The 17,454-nt window shown below is 32.1% G+C and overlaps 2 protein-coding genes across 3 annotated transcripts; one reads left to right on the plus strand and one right to left on the minus strand.

Annotated features, from left to right (window-relative positions):
• Nucleotides 1-1,768: 1,768 nt before the first annotated feature.
• On the minus strand, nt 1,769-16,888 carry LOC129908680 (roquin-1). Of its 2 annotated transcripts, none has more exons than XM_055985352.1 (4): nt 16,711-16,888; nt 12,591-12,753; nt 9,430-12,516; nt 1,769-4,870 (listed from the first exon to the last, which is right to left on the minus strand). In XM_055985352.1, the coding sequence occupies exons 2-4, from the start codon at nt 12,750-12,752 to the stop codon at nt 4,661-4,663; spliced, it is 3,459 nt and encodes a 1,152-aa protein (XP_055841327.1). In that variant the 5' UTR covers nt 12,753; nt 16,711-16,888; the 3' UTR covers nt 1,769-4,660. The 2 variants fall into 2 exon arrangements, with proteins under 2 accessions (XP_055841327.1, XP_055841328.1); XM_055985353.1 differs by lacking the exon at nt 16,711-16,888 and adding an exon at nt 16,031-16,248.
• Nucleotides 5,248-8,616, plus strand: LOC129908681 (myrosinase 1-like). Its single transcript, XM_055985354.1, has 7 exons — nt 5,248-6,540; nt 7,047-7,304; nt 7,357-7,626; nt 7,677-7,999; nt 8,071-8,173; nt 8,239-8,342; nt 8,398-8,616. The coding sequence occupies exons 1-7, from the start codon at nt 6,244-6,246 to the stop codon at nt 8,519-8,521; spliced, it is 1,479 nt and encodes a 492-aa protein (XP_055841329.1). The 5' UTR covers nt 5,248-6,243; the 3' UTR covers nt 8,522-8,616.
• Nucleotides 16,889-17,454: the final 566 nt, after the last annotated feature.

Genomic DNA, 17,454 nt, shown 5'->3' on the forward strand with positions numbered 1-17,454 from the left:
TTTTTTTTTTTTTTTTGAAATATAGAAATCTGTATGATTTGGTTTAATTCATAATACATAATGTTATGTATTTATATATTTCCATAAATCGATTTGTGGTTGATTTTTAAATATTTAAAAATTATTTAAATTTTGCTTATTACTTCAGCTTATGAACCCATTGGGTTTAAAATAAAACTGCACCACTCATACTCCTCGTACTAGTAGTTTAAGTTTATTATGAATAGCTTAAAAAATTAGAATATTAATTATGCAATACAAAACATAAAAACAAATGTTAAACATTTTTTTTTTTTCATTCTAGTTTAAGTACATCACATTTTGAAAATGCATTAAAAAATACAAAAAAAGAATAATAAGAGCGTTTATAGTAGGTATGTATTATAATATGTATATGTATTTTGAAGTATATCGAGGAGCATGATGTGATTAGACAGGCCAATGAATATAATCATCATCAATTCTTTTCTTTTATCTTCATCATACCCTGGGGCATATCCCTAGATAGATCTTTTTGTTTAATAATGCTTTAGAGATTACTCATCATCGTCTGTAATGTACTGTATAAATTGCAATTTCTTTCCTTTGTGTTGTTATTTAAATTTAGTACATACATATATGATTTATAATAAAATATACGTTATTTATAATAATACACAATTATTATTATTATTATTAACACACATTGATTTATTTCTTAAGCTACATACAATATATTTTTTGTGGTTGTTTTTTTACCTAAGCAAAATTAAAAGCTTTTCGCTTTGTGTTTTAGAAAAAATTATATATGTAAATTGAAATAAAATTTTGTTTATTTTTTTGATCAAACAATAGTTTTGTTTCTTATAGAATATTACAAACAAAAAAACACAAATTTAAAACTACGATAAGCGAACGGTTTTAGACGTTAGTTTGTTAAAAATATTATAAACGTTAATGCAAACAAAAATAATATTTAATATTGCATTTTTTTTTTTCGAAATAAAGTTAACAAAAAATACATGCAATATGCGTTGTTATATATTTATTTAAAATAAAAAAAAATAACTTGTGTAAAGCGCAGTTAAATGCAGTTGATTATTGTCGATACATGAGTAATGCATGTTTTTGTAAGTTCACCTTTCGAAAATATAATTTAAGCTTACTGACTATATATTCTGCTATCCAATTCAATCCAATGTTCCAATTGACGTGATGATTCAAGGGACATTCATTTTAGAAAATATTTAATTTTTACAAAAATTTAAATGCTTATTATAAAAACCGATCCAAACGGGTAGCAGAATAGTCCTGTTAGCCTTTGCACGTGACTGATAATGTCAACATAACTATCAAAGCAAAATACATTTTAAAAATAAAAATATATCACAAAATGTCTAAAGAATTGTTTAGTTGGGATTAATAGCAGGGTAACTATTCCGATATAATGATTATTACAAAGCTTTAAAATAAAAGACGTTTAAATTTCAAATTATTACAAAGCTTTAAAATAAAAGTCGTTTAAATGAAATCGGCTTTTGGTCAATTTTTATTATTATCACCTTTCCTTTTATTCTGCTTAATGTGATCGCTATAATCACAAATTATAATCAGCCTTATTGTGAGTTTCATGTGGAAATACTTTGACCGGAAATAATTTTTTTTTTCGCTCAGAATTAACATTTTCCGTCTAACTAGTTTCTTGTTCGCCACCAAATTTTAAGCGAGAAAAAAGCTGTCATTTACCTGAAAAGTTCAAAATATTTGGAGTTTTCAGAATGTGAACAACTTTTCTCCCAAAACAAAACAATACGGGACAAATGAAATTTATTTTTTTTTTCGAGTGGAATCTTGTTCACGTGAATCTTTTTGTGAAAATTTCTTTTTTATGATAGTGAAAATATTTCGTGTGATATTTAAATTATCATTGGATGTTAGCCTAGTATAACCTAACCTAGCCTAGTATAACTTGTGAAGCAGATAGTGAATCCATACAAATTTGTATGTTCTTGTTCCCCAGTAAACGTGCTTGTGAAGCTATGTGGAGAGTTTTGTTTCACGATCGGTAAACTAATTCACACGCAAAGTCCCATTAGTGGATATGTCAACTTAAAACCTACTCACTACCCAAAGTCAAATTGAAAATATCATAATGTTCTCCTCATATAAAATTTAAATTTTTTAGAGATGTTTTAAGAGAAAATTTAAAAAAATTAAAGAATTCCAGAATAACCACCATTGCACAGAATAAATAACTCGCTAAACCTTATATTAGCTGTGTTTTATTTTCTTCGTGATCCAGATCAGATCATTATATTTATTTGCGAAACAATAACAAAACAAAATCCTAATAAAATCAATGATCTGATCTGGATCACGAGGAAAATAAAACACAGCTATTATTAAGTTAGTAAGATTATCAGCCCAATTGTACTATTAACTGAGTGGGAGTATTCTTTCCATATTCGTATTCAGCCCTAAGTTCCCGTTCGGAAGAAGTTCCGAAACAGAAATGACAGCCGATCGGAACGCAAATTACGTTCGAGTTACTCATTGAGCAACAGAAGAAATAAATAAAACAGTGTCTATTTCCAAAAAACTAATCCACAGATTTTACCGAAGTCTAATTTTCCGATTCCACACAAATCGGAGACCAATTTGTTCAGAACATTCGCTTTCCCAGTATATAAGTGAATTAACTCAAATATCATTATGAGAATTTGTTCCTTTTTTTTTTGAAAATCTCTTAACTATCATAAAAGATACAAAGCTGGAATTCACATTGAATTCAAATAAGAACAATACAACATTTCGTCCCCTTTCTGCGTTAACCAACTATCTGCAAAGCAAATTTTGTTCAGTTATTCTTCAAAAGAACATTAGTTTTTCTGAATACCAAACATTTAGAATGAACAATCAAAAGCCGAATAACATTTAACTTAACTTTATATATTTTCATACAAACACTTTTTATCTAATTCTCTAGAAAGTTTTTCAACCTTGTTTAGCAGAAAACAAAATATTGCAAGAAAGTGTAGTTACGTGATTAACGCAGGAACGGAGCGCGTGAAGGAATATAATTAAATACAATTTATTTAAATTTTAATCAAGAATTTAAAAGGCTCAAAATTTATCGCATTTGTCAAGTTTTAACTTCCAAAGAATAAATATGTAATTGGAGAAGGAATTCAGTTTCCGCAGTAGATATGACTCAAATTTCGGAAATGTATTAGCGGATCCAAATAGTTATTATATCTTCACCTCCCCTTGAATTTTTCAAATCAACTTTAAGCTTAAACATAAATAAATAAATAATAAAACAAAAAATAAAACATTTATTATTTTAATTGATTTAATTAATTAAATACGTTTTATAAATAATTTTATTCATAAAAAATGAACACCATTAACCCTTTCCATTTTTGTTTTGCTTACTAGAAGAAAATATTATTACATAATGTAGTTACATAAAATAATAATAATAAAAAAATAATAATAATAATTATATTATATTTATATGTTAAAAAAACATCACATTTTTTTCATTTAATTTAAACTGTTCTAATATAATAATCAATTATTTAAACAAACAAACAAAATAAAATTGCTGAGAAAGTCTATAAAAAATAGATTTGCGAATTTATGTATAAATCAATAATAGTATTTGTTTTATCTAAAAAAAAAGTCAATAATATATTTATATATAGTTAATATATGTTGCGTATGCTCTTTACAATAGTAAATATTAATATTTTATTTATTTAACTTATATTTTTTTCTCTAACTAGAGAGATAATAGTAAATAAATATCTAAATAAGTCGCGCATTTTTCTTCTTCATTACTATACAAACAAAATTGAAACATGGATTCTAGCTCTAATAAATTTGTTTTTTTTTTTTTTTCTTTAAAAAATATATATATGTATAAACAATGCCAACCGATATTTATTATTATGTATAATAATCATTTTACAAAACTATTAAAATATAGTTTGTCAATAATGCAAAGTTGACTATATTATAAACTATGCAACTATGCCACACACGATACGTATAATAATCAACTGCATTATGCCTGCAAAAGCTTCTTTTCTTTTTTTTTCTAATAACTCGCTGACTCTTTTTGTTTTAAATAATTATTTAATTTAAATATTACACTTGAAATAAACAAAAAAAAAAAGATGCATTATATAAATGGAAGTGGAAAATTTACGATTAAAAAAAATATATATGCATGAGCATGTATTTATATCTGTTGTCTCATTTGTGTTTCATAAAACCTATATAAATTTCTTTAAGAAATATATTAATATATAGCTTGTTATATGTTAAGTCATATATAATATAAATATATATGTTTCATTTTTGTATGCGTCTAAGTGATTTGTATATAAAATGTATATAAAATCAATTTGTCTAAATAGAATAAAAAATTATAATAATTAATTAAACAAAAAAAACTATTATAAAAGAGAAGTAGTATAAGCTCAAGCTTGAATATTAAAAAAAAAATTGTATAACCAATCTCAAAACGCTCAGAATAAAATAATAGTTAAAACATAAAACTAAATAAGGGTTTTGATGAATTGTTTTTGTTTTTCCTGCTCACAGAACATCAAATATCGATCACCAACCTTTTGCTTGTTGCTCATTTTTTTCTTTAATTTTATTTTGAATTATATCAATCCTCAATTGCCAACTCGGATTTTAATCTTATTTCCAATTCTCGCATTCCGTTGTCGATTCCGACTTCATCTTCAGGAACTTGGTTTTTTGTCGTTAAAACTTCTTTGGACGATGGCGTAGCATCGCCCCAGAAGTTTGGTGAACCAATTGGTGGCTGCTTTCTAGGGAGATTGTTGTTCCAAAGAGACTCACTTAAAGTAGAGTGCTGAAAATAAATTATTTTACTTTTATTACAATTTTTTTTTTTTTTTTTGATAAAAAGTTTTAATTAATAGAAATTGTTGAAATCAAACAGTCAAATGACCGAAATAACAACTATGTCTACAAGCGGTTTCTCGTTCGTTTATTGTTTTAAAGGAAAGGATTTATGGAAAATCAACACTTTGTTGGGATTGATAAAATGTTACCATAGATGCAAATAATTTTGTTTAAATAAATAAAATGACATGAATACGTACTCTTTTTTAAATTTTATTTAAATTTAATTTTAATGTCCTTTAAACTTTACTAAGAATATTTTGAAGACAGTGAGTATAAAGCAGCGATAGTGCATGTTTAACAGACGAGGATACACTTTCTATAATTGCTGCAAATTAAACATTTTAATTCTAGACAACGATGAATGTGGCCAAGTTTTAATCAGTTAATTTTTTTTTACTTTTGCATTATCACTTCCATTGTGTTCTCTCAGTGTAGTTTTCATGACATTGATTATTTCCAGGAGCTTTGTATGGTCTTGGCACCGTACAGTCAATCGTCACAATATCGACTCTGCTGAGCAATAGAACTAAAATTACAGAACTAAGCACGAAGAGGAAACCAAAAGAATACAAAACAGGGTAAAATTATCTAAGATAAAGTCCGCAGCTAGAGAAAAAATAAAAATATCTAAAGCACGTTTTTGTAGCTTTTTTCATACTTGCATTTATGCTGCAAGTATGAGAAAAAACTTGAGGCGAAAATATTTTTTGAAAACTAGTTAATAAGACACCTCAACATTCTTGGCCGGCCTTGAATATTCTGTCATATCCAGATTCAGTAGTTCGCAATGCATCTTACACACCTTAAATCGTTCATTCATTCACAACTCATCCACATAATTATTGAAAACCAGGATGTGTGTTTATAGAATCAGTTTCTTCAAAGTACTTAAAGATTGAAAGGATGGTTGATGAACTAATGTCGCCTTACAAAACAATCTAACGAAATGGAGATTTGAAAGACTAAAACTTGTTGCATTAAATTTGATCGTTAAAGATTCAATGACATTAAATTCCTACACTCATAATTTTATTTATCAATAAATAAGTGTCATTGACGCTATTCCTAATTTACCGAAGGCTTTGTTTGCAAATCTAAATATACATACTGCCGCCGCTCCAAATAAAATCAATAAAAAAATAAATTAATTAAATTTTCAAACACAAAAATCAATTCTAGATCATTACAAAATTTATCTGCAAAGTCGTGACACCAAAGGTGAACGCAATTCCGATTAAAATTCGACTATAAATATGAGAGTAAAATTACGAATTTCAATCACAGTTATTTACATATTAGACAAATAAGTGCATCATAATGAATACAATTTTTCAACTATTTCTAATAGGACTACTACTAACGTTGTCGAAGCTAGAAGCCTGTAATTACAGTTCAAAAGGGAGTGTACAATTTCCAGGAAATTTTAGTTTTGGTGTTTCAACTTCGGCATATCAAATTGAAGGAGCTTGGAATGAGGATGGGAAAGGTGTATCAATTTGGGATGATTTTACACATAAAAATCCTGAATTGGTACGGGATGGATCTAATGGAGATATAGCTATAAATTCTTATCATCGATTTGATGATGATTTGGAAATACTCAATGATCTTAAGGTAATTTGAGAAATTCATTTTTTTTTGTTTGTTTTGTTTTCTTCAATACAAACAAAAAAGATAGAAAACATCGGGTAAAGTTAGCACCCGATTGTTATCTCTCGACTTATCAGAGCCTCAGCGATTTTTCAAATACCAAATAAGTGGAGGGAAAGTAGCTTCTTCCAATTTACAAAGGGAAGGGTGATACGCGAAGCTGAGATAATTACCATTCGATTAGGCGGTCACGCAACATGAAAATCGTTGAGACAGTATTGATAGGCCGATTCAATTATTGTGGATGTAATATAAGACTCACTTGAAAATTTATAATTTCAACAAAAAAAATATTTTAACGAAATTATTCCTTTAAGGGATACATTTTAAACCTTGAATTCTTCCATAAGATTTAAATAAAATATATAAACCGTCAGTAAAAAGGCAGCCTAAGGCACAACAAAAATGGGTCAGTTATATTTCAAAATTATCTAATAATCGATTTTTTTTTTTTTTAAATATTTTCACAGGTTGACCATTATCGCTTCTCAATTTCTTGGACAAGAATATTTCCAAATGGTGAAGTAAAGTATAGAAACCAAGCTGGAATCGATTATTACAACAAAATTATTGATAAACTACTTGCTAGTGGAATAAAACCTTTGGTTACACTTTTCCATTTCGATTTACCCATGGAGATTCAGAAAATGGGTGGTTTCATTAGTCCCTTGAGTATTGAATATTTTGTGCAATACGCAACAGAGATTTTCAAACTTTATGGTGACCGGGTAGGGCGCAGTTTGAAAAATTGAATATTTTTTATTAATTATTAAATTCTAGGTCAAACACTGGATAACATTTAACGAGCCTTGGTTTATGTGCAAACTAGCTTATGGTGATGGAATTTATCCACCCCTTATCAATGCCTCTGGGATAGCAGATTATCTTTGCATAGACAGTATTCTAAAGGCACATGGTGCAACTTACCGTCGTTTTAAATCACACTTCAAGAAACAAAAAGGTCAAATAGGTATTTCACTCAATAGTCCGTATTTTATCATTGCTGATTCGTCTGATAAGGATATTTTAGAACGTGCCATGCAATTCAATGTAGGTATTAACACATAAACTAAGAATCAATAACTTAGCTTGTCTTTCAGCTGGGTTATCTTGCACATCCAATTTTCAGTAAAGCTGGTGGATATCCCGAGGTAATGGTCAAAGATATCGCAAAAAATAGCTTCTTAGAAGGCAGAATTATGTCACGTTTGCCTAGTCTTGAAGGAGAATGGAAAGACATCGTTCGAGGTTCAGCTGATTTCTTGGGTCTGAATTATTATTCATCAGCCTATATTAGATATGCTTCGCAGCCAGTAGGACGAAATCCTTCATTCGAACGAGATACAAACTATGAAACTTACAACAAGTTCCCATCACAGTCTTCACAGAGTTGTGATCCAGCAGGTCTTGAGGGTTTATTAAAGTAAGTTCTTGTAAGAATTGGTGTTAAAAAATGCTTTAAAGCTAATTTTCTATTTTTCTCCCTTTAAACAGATGGATTCGAAAGGAATACAATAATGTTCCAGTGATTATCACAGAAAATGGCTACCGTGATATGGGAGAACTTAGAGATGATAATCGAACAAGTTACCTAAAGGTGAGGTACAAATTTAATATTTGTTCAAAATTCGAAGTTAAATCTTTTATTTTGTAATTTGCCAGACCCATTTGCAAGCTGTATTGAATGCATTGAATGATGGTTGTAATGTTGTAGGCTATACACATTGGAGTTTGGTTGATAATTTTGAGTGGTTGTTTGGATATACGTAAGTTTGTTTTATGTCAAAGTGTACATTATAATAAAATGATTTATATTTTTAGAATAAAATACGGACTTTATGGAGTCAACATGACTAGTCCCAAAAGAGATCGTGTTGCCAAAAAATCTGCCAAGTTTTATAAAAAAGTTATTAGGTCAAGAATTTTACAAATGGAAGATGTTTGATAATAAAGCTTACAGCTTTAGATTAGATTAGATAATATTGTAGAATGTTATACATATTAAGTAACAGTAAAGTAATGTTATTATTATAAAGTGGTACAAGATCAATTTATTTCCAATTATTTTTACAAATTTTAATCATTCACATGTGCATTACATAATGTCCGCAGAACCTTTATAAACCTTTATAAAGTTGATATATAAAAGCGGTTCTACTTGGACGATGAAGGTCAAAATATCCGTTCATATACGCTACAAGATTTAAAGCATTTATTTCAGGTATCAAGACGCAAAAAGCGCTGACTTGTGAGGATAAGTAAAAATGTTAGTCGGTACAAGCTAAGTTTATAAATTGGTAAACCTGGGGTCAAATCGTCGCATACGTTAACGAGTAACTCGTGAGCGGAATCTGTTCATTTGGCATGATGTCATACGTACAGCAAATGGTTTGAAGCTTTCGAACAAATTGTAAACGGAAATTGCTATAACTGCAGCTTATGAACTTGGTAACACAGGTCGACACGCTGTCATGCAACCTCTTTAACAACATCCTTGAAAGAATAATACGGAACTCTAACGTTAATACCAGAGGCACCATCTTTATGCTGTTGTCAAAAAAGTATATTCAACACCGACGTTTTGGAAAAAACGTCACCATGGACAGTCATAACTCATAACTTTGAAGTAGCAAAGGACCTTGTCTACCAAGATCCGCTATTAATACAGACAACAATTGCGCTTGATTACCATTATATTACTTTTGTGAGGAGGCCCTCTCTCGATCAACTTGAGTTAAATTAGAGAAGCCTTCGCTTTTTGAAATTTTCTTACATAAACCTTCGCCAGCAAATACAATTTCCAATTAAAATTCAAACTTATAACTAAAAAGAATAAATAACTAATAGAATTACCTTTCCAGGAAGATTATTATCACTGGTGTCCATTATCTGGAGTGAACTCAGGCCAAAATCGAAGTTTGTTGCCGCATTGCTACCATGGCGACTTATGATGTTGTGTTGCGAAGAGTTTCCGCCGCCACTATTTCCTTGTGATGTATTGTTGTTGTTGTTATTGTTATTATTATTATTGAATGACTGCAAATCGGAAGAGAACTTTTGTAAATCTCTTAGATTTGGAAAATTGTTCGTGACTTGTCTAAAATTGTTGTTGCTACTTTCACCGCGCTTGCCCACTTGACCACTTCCTACACCAAACCTCTCAAAATTAACATTAACTGCCAGAGCATCGTTGTTAAATAATGATGACGATGAGCTGGAGGATGTATCCATTTGCTTGTTATTACCATTCGAGTTATCATTGTTGTAAAGCCATGATTGTGTCGATCCCGATGCTGCATTACTCATACGATTGGCAATTTCTTGAAAAGATGTTAGCCCGCCAATGTTGTTTAAAGTGTTGTTATTGCCGCTTAAGCTGTCGCTTAATTGGTTAAAGCCCTTGTACATTGGGCATATTGGACCGAATTTACTAATCGATGTGGGAACGTCAAAAGGCAGATTATCCTCATCCAGGATCGAATCAGATCGCACGAAACTATCACGTGTATCTCGAAGCAAGCTGGCCGCTGCACTCACGTCTTGAAGGCTTTGAGATGATGCGGCTTGCTGCCAATACGCATTCAGTAAATCATCCTTGGTTAAAATGTTGTTACTTCTGTGGTTATTGTTGGTGGTGGTGTTACTTGTGGATGAGTTGTTGTTGTTGTTGTTATTGTTATTCACAAGCTGAGCTAGTTGAGAGGCAGCAGAACTTTTATAGATATTGCTTCCGTTTAGCAAGGCTGCAGATGTTTTTGTGAATTCTAGATCCTTAAGATATTCTAAATGTTTCTTATCCGGATGGATAGGGAATATAGGACTGGAGGGAGCATCACTATTGCTACTACTGTTGGCGCCCATGTAGGATGAGGCGTTTTGTGGATTTAGGCCAATGTTCATAAGGTTACCACCATGTTGCTGTTGTTGTTGCTGCTGCTGTTGCTGATGGTGGTGCTGATGTTGCGTCGACTGATGTTGATGCTGATGCTGCTGACGTTGATGGTCCCATAAATTAGACTGGCGTATTCCATCCACTGTAAGTTTTCCATACTCATTGGAAGTGCCCATGTACGAAGTTGTATGACCAACTGGATTGTGCCGAGATGGTCGTATTCCAGACTGCTGAATTCCAGAGCCAGGAACTTGACTACCGAAGTTGCCCGAACCTGAGTACATATCCGAGGGTCCAAAACTACTTGCTGTTGGACATGATTTCGTGTGAAATACAGGTTGTTTGACGGGCGGCTGTTGGGTTCCAGACTGTGGGAAATTACTATGGTGGGATCGAGGCGATGTGAGCGACATGCCACCACCAACAATTGATGAAGAATTCCTTGGTGGAGGTGGTGGTGGGGGAAAGTTCAACCCCGAGTAATGGTTGTCGTAGCGATGTCTTTGTGATTGCGGAATTGGGCTTTGACCATGCATTGGCGGTGGGATCAAATCCACATAGCTAGGTGGTGCCGATGGCATTCCTCCTTGCGATTGTGAATGATAAGGCGCTGACATGGACGCTACGGGCGATGGTTTACTAACTACATTACCAAATCTTAAAGGCGACGGCAATTCATCCGGTGGGAGACACGATGAGGACAGCGAGGGCGGCGGTGCGTCCAGGTAATCTGAAGCAGTCTTCTTCGTGTTTACAATTGGAGTTTTTGTACTATTCTTTCTATTCTTCGCCCGGTACCTCTCTAGTTCCTCATCAGAATGAGCAAAAGTGCAGCTGGTCCCGCGTGGACAGATTCTCCTTAGTGTTAGATCACGACAAAGACTTATCTTATACTTTGTGTTGGGATTAGTGGTAGACGATTCTTGGAGCTTACGGTTTCCGTGGTGTTGAACAAACTCTACAAGCCCAATGACAACTTGCTTTACAGCGTCCAGCGCCTTTGCCACCTCCTGCCATGTTGGAACAGAATTCTCAACACTAGAGTCGATGCTGGCCAAGTGTTTGAGATGAGTTCGCAAGCCTGACAAGTTCGCCGGATCCCCGGTCCGTTGAAGAGCAATAACTAACTCTTGCACTGATTGAGCAAATGATTGTGGGGTTTGAAGTTTGTCGATAATACTTTGCATATGCGACTTGTGAATGGTATCGCCATACAGTAATGACGACCACTGATCTGGAGCTATCCGAAGACCGGCTTCTGTTGCTATTTGGACGATTTGAGCATCATGTTCCCGTCGCAGAGCATCATAAGTGCGGAATTCTTCTTTCAGTTGCATCAGCGAAGAGTCAGCCTCTCGTTTGGATACTTTAAAACAACTAGCACGGTACAGGAGTTGTACAACATGACCTATACTGGTTTTTGAGGCTTGGGGAAAGTGTGGCTCCAGGCGTTGAACTACAAACATTACGAGAACTTTTCTTGATAATGCAGATCCATCTTCCAGGGCTAATAGAACTAGTTTAAGTACTTCTTCTTGCATGGCCGGACCAAGGAATTGACAGCCGCGCGATCGCACAGCTGCCCACAAGTTTGAGCTCAACTGTTGAGGATTCTGGTGCTGCAGTATGAGTTCAGTGACAGTGCGTTCGCCCAGCGAACGCGCTGCTCGCAAAGCTCTGGATCTGCCCTCATCTTCCATCAGTTGGCAATTGACTAAAGTTACTAGTTTTCGTTGCATTGGTCGGGAAAGCAGACTTCCAAAGTTTCCATTATTAATGAATGGCTTTAGATGTAGGGCTAGACTTTCGATGCATTTCTTTCCAAGTTTGTAGCACTGTTTGTCGTCGGGCAATAGACTTTGAACGCTGGGTATGTTTGTGGTAGATGCTTCTGATTCAGCAGCCAGACTGGCAGCAGTTGTTTGTGCGCCATTGTTGAAAGTGCTGCTGCTGCTGCCACCAATGCAGCTACTGCTGTTGCTGGGTGTGACCAGCAACAACAAGGCATAATTAATAGGTAGATTTTCTAAATCGGTTGTAATTGAGGTCTAAGATGAGATTTAAAGAAAAAGAGAAAGTGTATTTTGAAAACAATTTTTTCATTGAAAATTAAGGTGTTTACCTGGTCAAATGGACATTGCTTGTTGTGAAGTGTGGCTAAACAAGTACGGCATATTGTATGGCCACATCCTAAGCTTATTGGAGGACGTTGATTTTCTGCAAACTCGTTACAACAAACGGGACAGGATAAAAAGTCTGTCCATGAGGGCGCCTGTATCGGCATTCTATAAAGAAAAAAATCGAGTGTTCCATATAATATTTGATAAAAAGCAACAAGTTGTTTATAATTTTTGTCGCGTATGTTCCTCTTACTAATTGCTATTTATTCACATTGTTTATCAATTTCGCTTAGTAGATTTATCTTAAGAAAAAAATTTCCCAAGAATTGGCTCCCATACATTATCATCAGATCATTTTGGAGAATACCAGTGGGGCTTTTAAATTGCTTTTCAACTATGTATCCTCACTTGCCTGTTTGGTATATTACCTGTAGGCATAATTCTATATACATAATATCTCATGCATTGAAAGAGCTACTAGTTTTATTTCTAGGATTTTTTAGAAGGAAAAAATAAAAATCTTTTTCTCTAAAAAAAAGCTTATATCCAGAGTTCCAAATCTTGTGTTTGGATATTGTGTTAACTGGAAACTGCAAATTTTCAGAATGAACGGTGCAATCTCATTCCGTCATTTTGAATTAAAGGTGCAAAAGAGGTACGTGATAGCGGTTCTTCCAGAAAGAAAAATTCAAAGGCAAAACTTGTTTTTCGCATTGTAAATATTTTTTCTTAATAAATCATAGATGAAGAATCAGACAAAATCGAAATCTAAATTTTAGCAGCTTTTAGACTTTGCAACCGTTGTAAAATTACACTGACTATACAATCTACCAATGAACCAATTTGTTAACAACCGTTGGGCTTTGCCACCGGAGGTTAGCAACTTGTTTGACAATGCTATACAGGGATGCGACATAAAATCGCATCTCTATACACTCTCAGACTCAAAATGTCTGAGAGGCAAAATAATTGTGCTTACTAGCGATTTTTAGTTTTTCCAAGATCAATCGCAACGATCAAATATGGGGCGCTATGCGTTAATCTTTATCTAATTAAAAGCATGTGAGTTGCATTGCATCTACCGAAGATGTGTCAAAGCAATTGCTGACTATTGGTAATGAGAATGTTCATGTTAACGATTTGAACAGAATAAATCAAAAATGATCAAGTAAAAGAATGAATTCTTACGACAAAAAACATTTTAACTACATTTCTTTAAATTTATTGATGGTGTAGCAAACGAAGACAATCAACTTTCCAATTGCGTATACAAAATACGCATTATTAGATCTGCGTGCCTTACCACTGCACATTTTTCCAAGAATGAAGGATGGATTAATCATCTTGCCTTGAAGTTTTTTTGCATTTGAAAATTAAGAAAAGGTAACGAATTATAAAGAGCAAAGTTTTATGGAACTTAAATTTGAACATAAGCTTTCAGCAATAAGGCTGGTAGTTAACAAGTGAATAATCAATTAAATAAATAAATATATCTTCGCTCTGTTAAAAATGACATTAACATATACAAAACAACGTTTTAAAAAAATTCTCCGAGTTCATTGTTTTCCTAAAACCGCTTTTTTTTTTCAATTAAGTGAGGTGGCAGGATATGTACATACCTTGAATCAAAATAATGCAATTTTGTTTAAAAAAATATCTAAGATATCTTAAAGCCAGGATTTCATAAACCTATCTTAGTTTGGCGAAAAGGTATTTTGAGATTGATTTAAGTTATAAAACCATTGACCTAACAAGTGAACAAGTAATTGTCCTACCATCTGTTTCTAGAGTAGGTGTATTTTTTGAACAAAACATCATGAAAAACACTCGTAGTGATTCACTTTTTAAACAGGATGTGTAGAAACCATTCGAAGGAAACATGATAACACTTCTAATAGTTCAATGAAATGCGGCTACACGGCCTTTTTTCCATTACTAAAAAAAATAACCAATTCTAACCTAAAAACATAGTCACATGAATATCTCTCACTTCGTTCTCTAATCAATTCAGAATAAATGTATCAAGACCAAGCACCAAGCAAACCGCCATAATAAAATGAGGGAGCGGTCTATATGATATACAAATATTTGTAATAAATTTGGAAATATTTTTTTTGCTGTACAACATCGCAATTAATAGTAGTTATCAACAGTTGAAAATAACTTTGTTTATACTTGTGAAGGCCAAGATTAAACTAAAATGTGAAAGATTGTAGATATACCTAAACATTGAAAACTTAAATCTAAAACATTATTATGTATTTTCTACTCCAAATTTGTTTTGTTCTAATCTAATTAATCATTTCAAGAGAGTCACAAAATGTCCACTAGAAAATTATTGACTTCTAATATCTTGCTTCTATTTTGCATAAGTTTTTTTCTTTGAAGAAAAAAAAAATCACCCACCCATCATCTCAGAAAAAATGTGAAATTGAAAAAAAAAAATATAGCAAGTTTATGCAAGTTTATAATCATTAAATTTTTCCATATTATACAAATATTATTGGCACGCTACAATAATACAAAGTTAAACCAGATTGAGAAATATTTATTGTGATGATGATGATGACGACGGATGACTAACAAAAAGTCCGCAAGAGAATGTCACACATTTGACTTTTTACTGACGACCTTTGCGCGAGGACAGACGATTTATATAGACAACAAAATCGACAGACACAATCATTCCATATACATAAACTAAATTAACCAATAAATTAACAATTTTATTTTATATTTTTTTTATATAAAATTTCACATACCTATATAAGTATAAATCACAAATATATGTAAAAAATAAAAAAAACAATTGTCGTAACAACCATATGTGAACATTCCAGTTCAAGATCACACGACATCATTATTGTTCCAAAATTGCAGACGTGTATTAATGCACAATGGAGGAGGAGGAGGAGGAGAAAGAAAGAACTTTGGAATCATGATTATTTTTCAATACTATACTATACATTGTTTGTTAATTGATTGTACATCAATTTTTAGAGAAAAGATATATAAGAAGCAACTGGGTCACAAGATACCCCCGATAAAATTCAAAGTAAAATAAAATAGAAAAAAAAAAGTTTTCCACTGATTCGATTTGGATATACTCCTACCAGCTGGTGATGATTTACATTCCTCAAATCATCATCAGGTGAAGTGAAAAAAAGTCTCAGAAATTTATTAAAAGAAAAAATCTTTAAACCACTCAACTCACTGATGATCAGCTCTCTACACCACCACCTCACAAATTACATTTATAAATTTTTGAAAAACAAAAATTCACAAAAACATACAACGAATACGAAAAAGAATTCTTGAACTGATTTGAACTGGTCAATTGGAATCGGAGTAGAGTATTTCTTTTGAAAGGCAGTTCCTCACCTCTCACACAAAAAATACGAATATAAAAAAAATATCTATCATGGGGCTATTGGAGGCTTACACATTTTATGTTAAATCCTTTTGTGGAGAATCCTAAAAAGGCCTCGAGGTCTTTATTAGGAACTTTTTTTCGGATTGACAATTATTAAAAAAACAAATTTTTTTTTGGAATGCGTTTTATACCCACGAAAAAAATACTACTTAAAAAATGCAAAAAATATAACTCGAAAACGAAATCTCGAAACGATCTCTTTGGTGTCTCCCAAATATTAAAAAAAAAATAAAAAAAAAAAAATATTTTTGTCGTCCAAAGTGCCAACTAGACACATATTTTTTTTCTCGTTTTATCCAATGGGAATTGTGGTAAAAACCAGAAAACACACAGACTGGGTGTCGTATATCTTGTCTGTTTTCCCACATTTATATACCACATACATATATTTGTATTGAATGTGTGTATATTTGTGTTGGGGAAAGGGGGGGCACACTTTTCTTTTTGTCTCTCTGTACAAATTTCACTACCGACGTCCGACAAAGCGACGACGACGATGATGATGATGATGATGGGGAATCATTTTTTTTTTCTTCTTGTGTGGAATTTTTTTTGATGTTAACATTTTTTTTTCTTTTGTTAAATTCTCTTAATTAGATATAACTTTTCGATGATTAATACATATATATTGAAAATATTATACTTTATTTGTTAGAAAACCCGATGAAATTATTATTTTTAATTCGTACCTTGATATTTAAGCGAAATATTCATCACATTTTACGAGTACAATTAATCGGTCATGTAGGCAGAAGGTTCTTTATCTTTTTTTTCAACTTTTTGTTTCGTGTCGTTGTTCTTTTTTTTTTTCGTTTCTTTTTTCTGCTTCTGCTTGACCTCTTCGATGTGGGGAATGTCAAAATTGCTGGTTGATTTTTTTTTTCTCTCTTTGGATATACACTTCTCAATTCACAAATGCTGGAGAAGTAATTTTGTATAAATATAAAGGGGGTATAAATTGTAAGATTTTTTTTTATGAAAACGCAGTTGGTATTGATTTTTATCGTAAAGCCTAGTACGAAGCTGAAGCGAAACGAAATTTTCTATACAAAATTTCGTTAACGAAATCTTGAACGAAGTTGAATTTGTTTTGTTTTTGCTTTAACACTTATTTTCTGATGTTTTTTCTTGAATTTTTTAATTTGTATTTTTAATATTTCACTTTGCTATAATACCCGATGGTATTTTTTCTTTAATATGTTCCTAGTTGACTTTGGAGATTTCAAAATGTTTCGTTTTGCTTCAGCTGCGTACTAGGCTTAAGTTAAGGAAGAGTCTTTTCTTTAAATAATGTTGCCATTAGTGCAGATTTTCTACTCATTTCCAGACTTTTGAAAACCATAAATTGGCGGTGCAGATTTTATCTGCAACTGAAACTAAAAGTTTCGAAAAAGAAAATGGATTTCTTTTCACAAATTCCAGTAAATGGCAAT

The sequence above is a fragment of the Episyrphus balteatus genome, chromosome 2 (genome assembly GCF_945859705.1).
Source record: "Episyrphus balteatus chromosome 2, idEpiBalt1.1, whole genome shotgun sequence".
Classification (NCBI taxonomy): Eukaryota; Metazoa; Arthropoda; class Insecta; order Diptera; family Syrphidae; genus Episyrphus; species Episyrphus balteatus.

Coding starts and splice junctions, on each gene's coding strand:
- LOC129908681 (XM_055985354.1), top strand. CDS start 6,244: ATGAATACAATTTTTCAACTATTTCTAATAGGACTACTACTAACGTTG. Junction 7,305..7,356: donor TCAAACTTTATGGTGACCGG/GTAGGGCGCAGT, acceptor ATTAAATTCTAG/GTCAAACACTGGATAACATT. Junction 8,343..8,397: donor GAGTGGTTGTTTGGATATAC/GTAAGTTTGTTT, acceptor TTATATTTTTAG/AATAAAATACGGACTTTATG.
- LOC129908680 (XM_055985352.1), bottom strand. CDS start 12,752: ATGCCGATACAGGCGCCCTCATGGACAGACTTTTTATCCTGTCCCGTT. Junction 12,517..12,590: donor AGCAATGTCCATTTGACCAG/GTAAACACCTTA, acceptor ATCTCATCTTAG/ACCTCAATTACAACCGATTT. Junction 4,871..9,429: donor ATAATAATCTTCCTGGAAAG/GTAATTCTATTA, acceptor ATTTATTTTCAG/CACTCTACTTTAAGTGAGTC.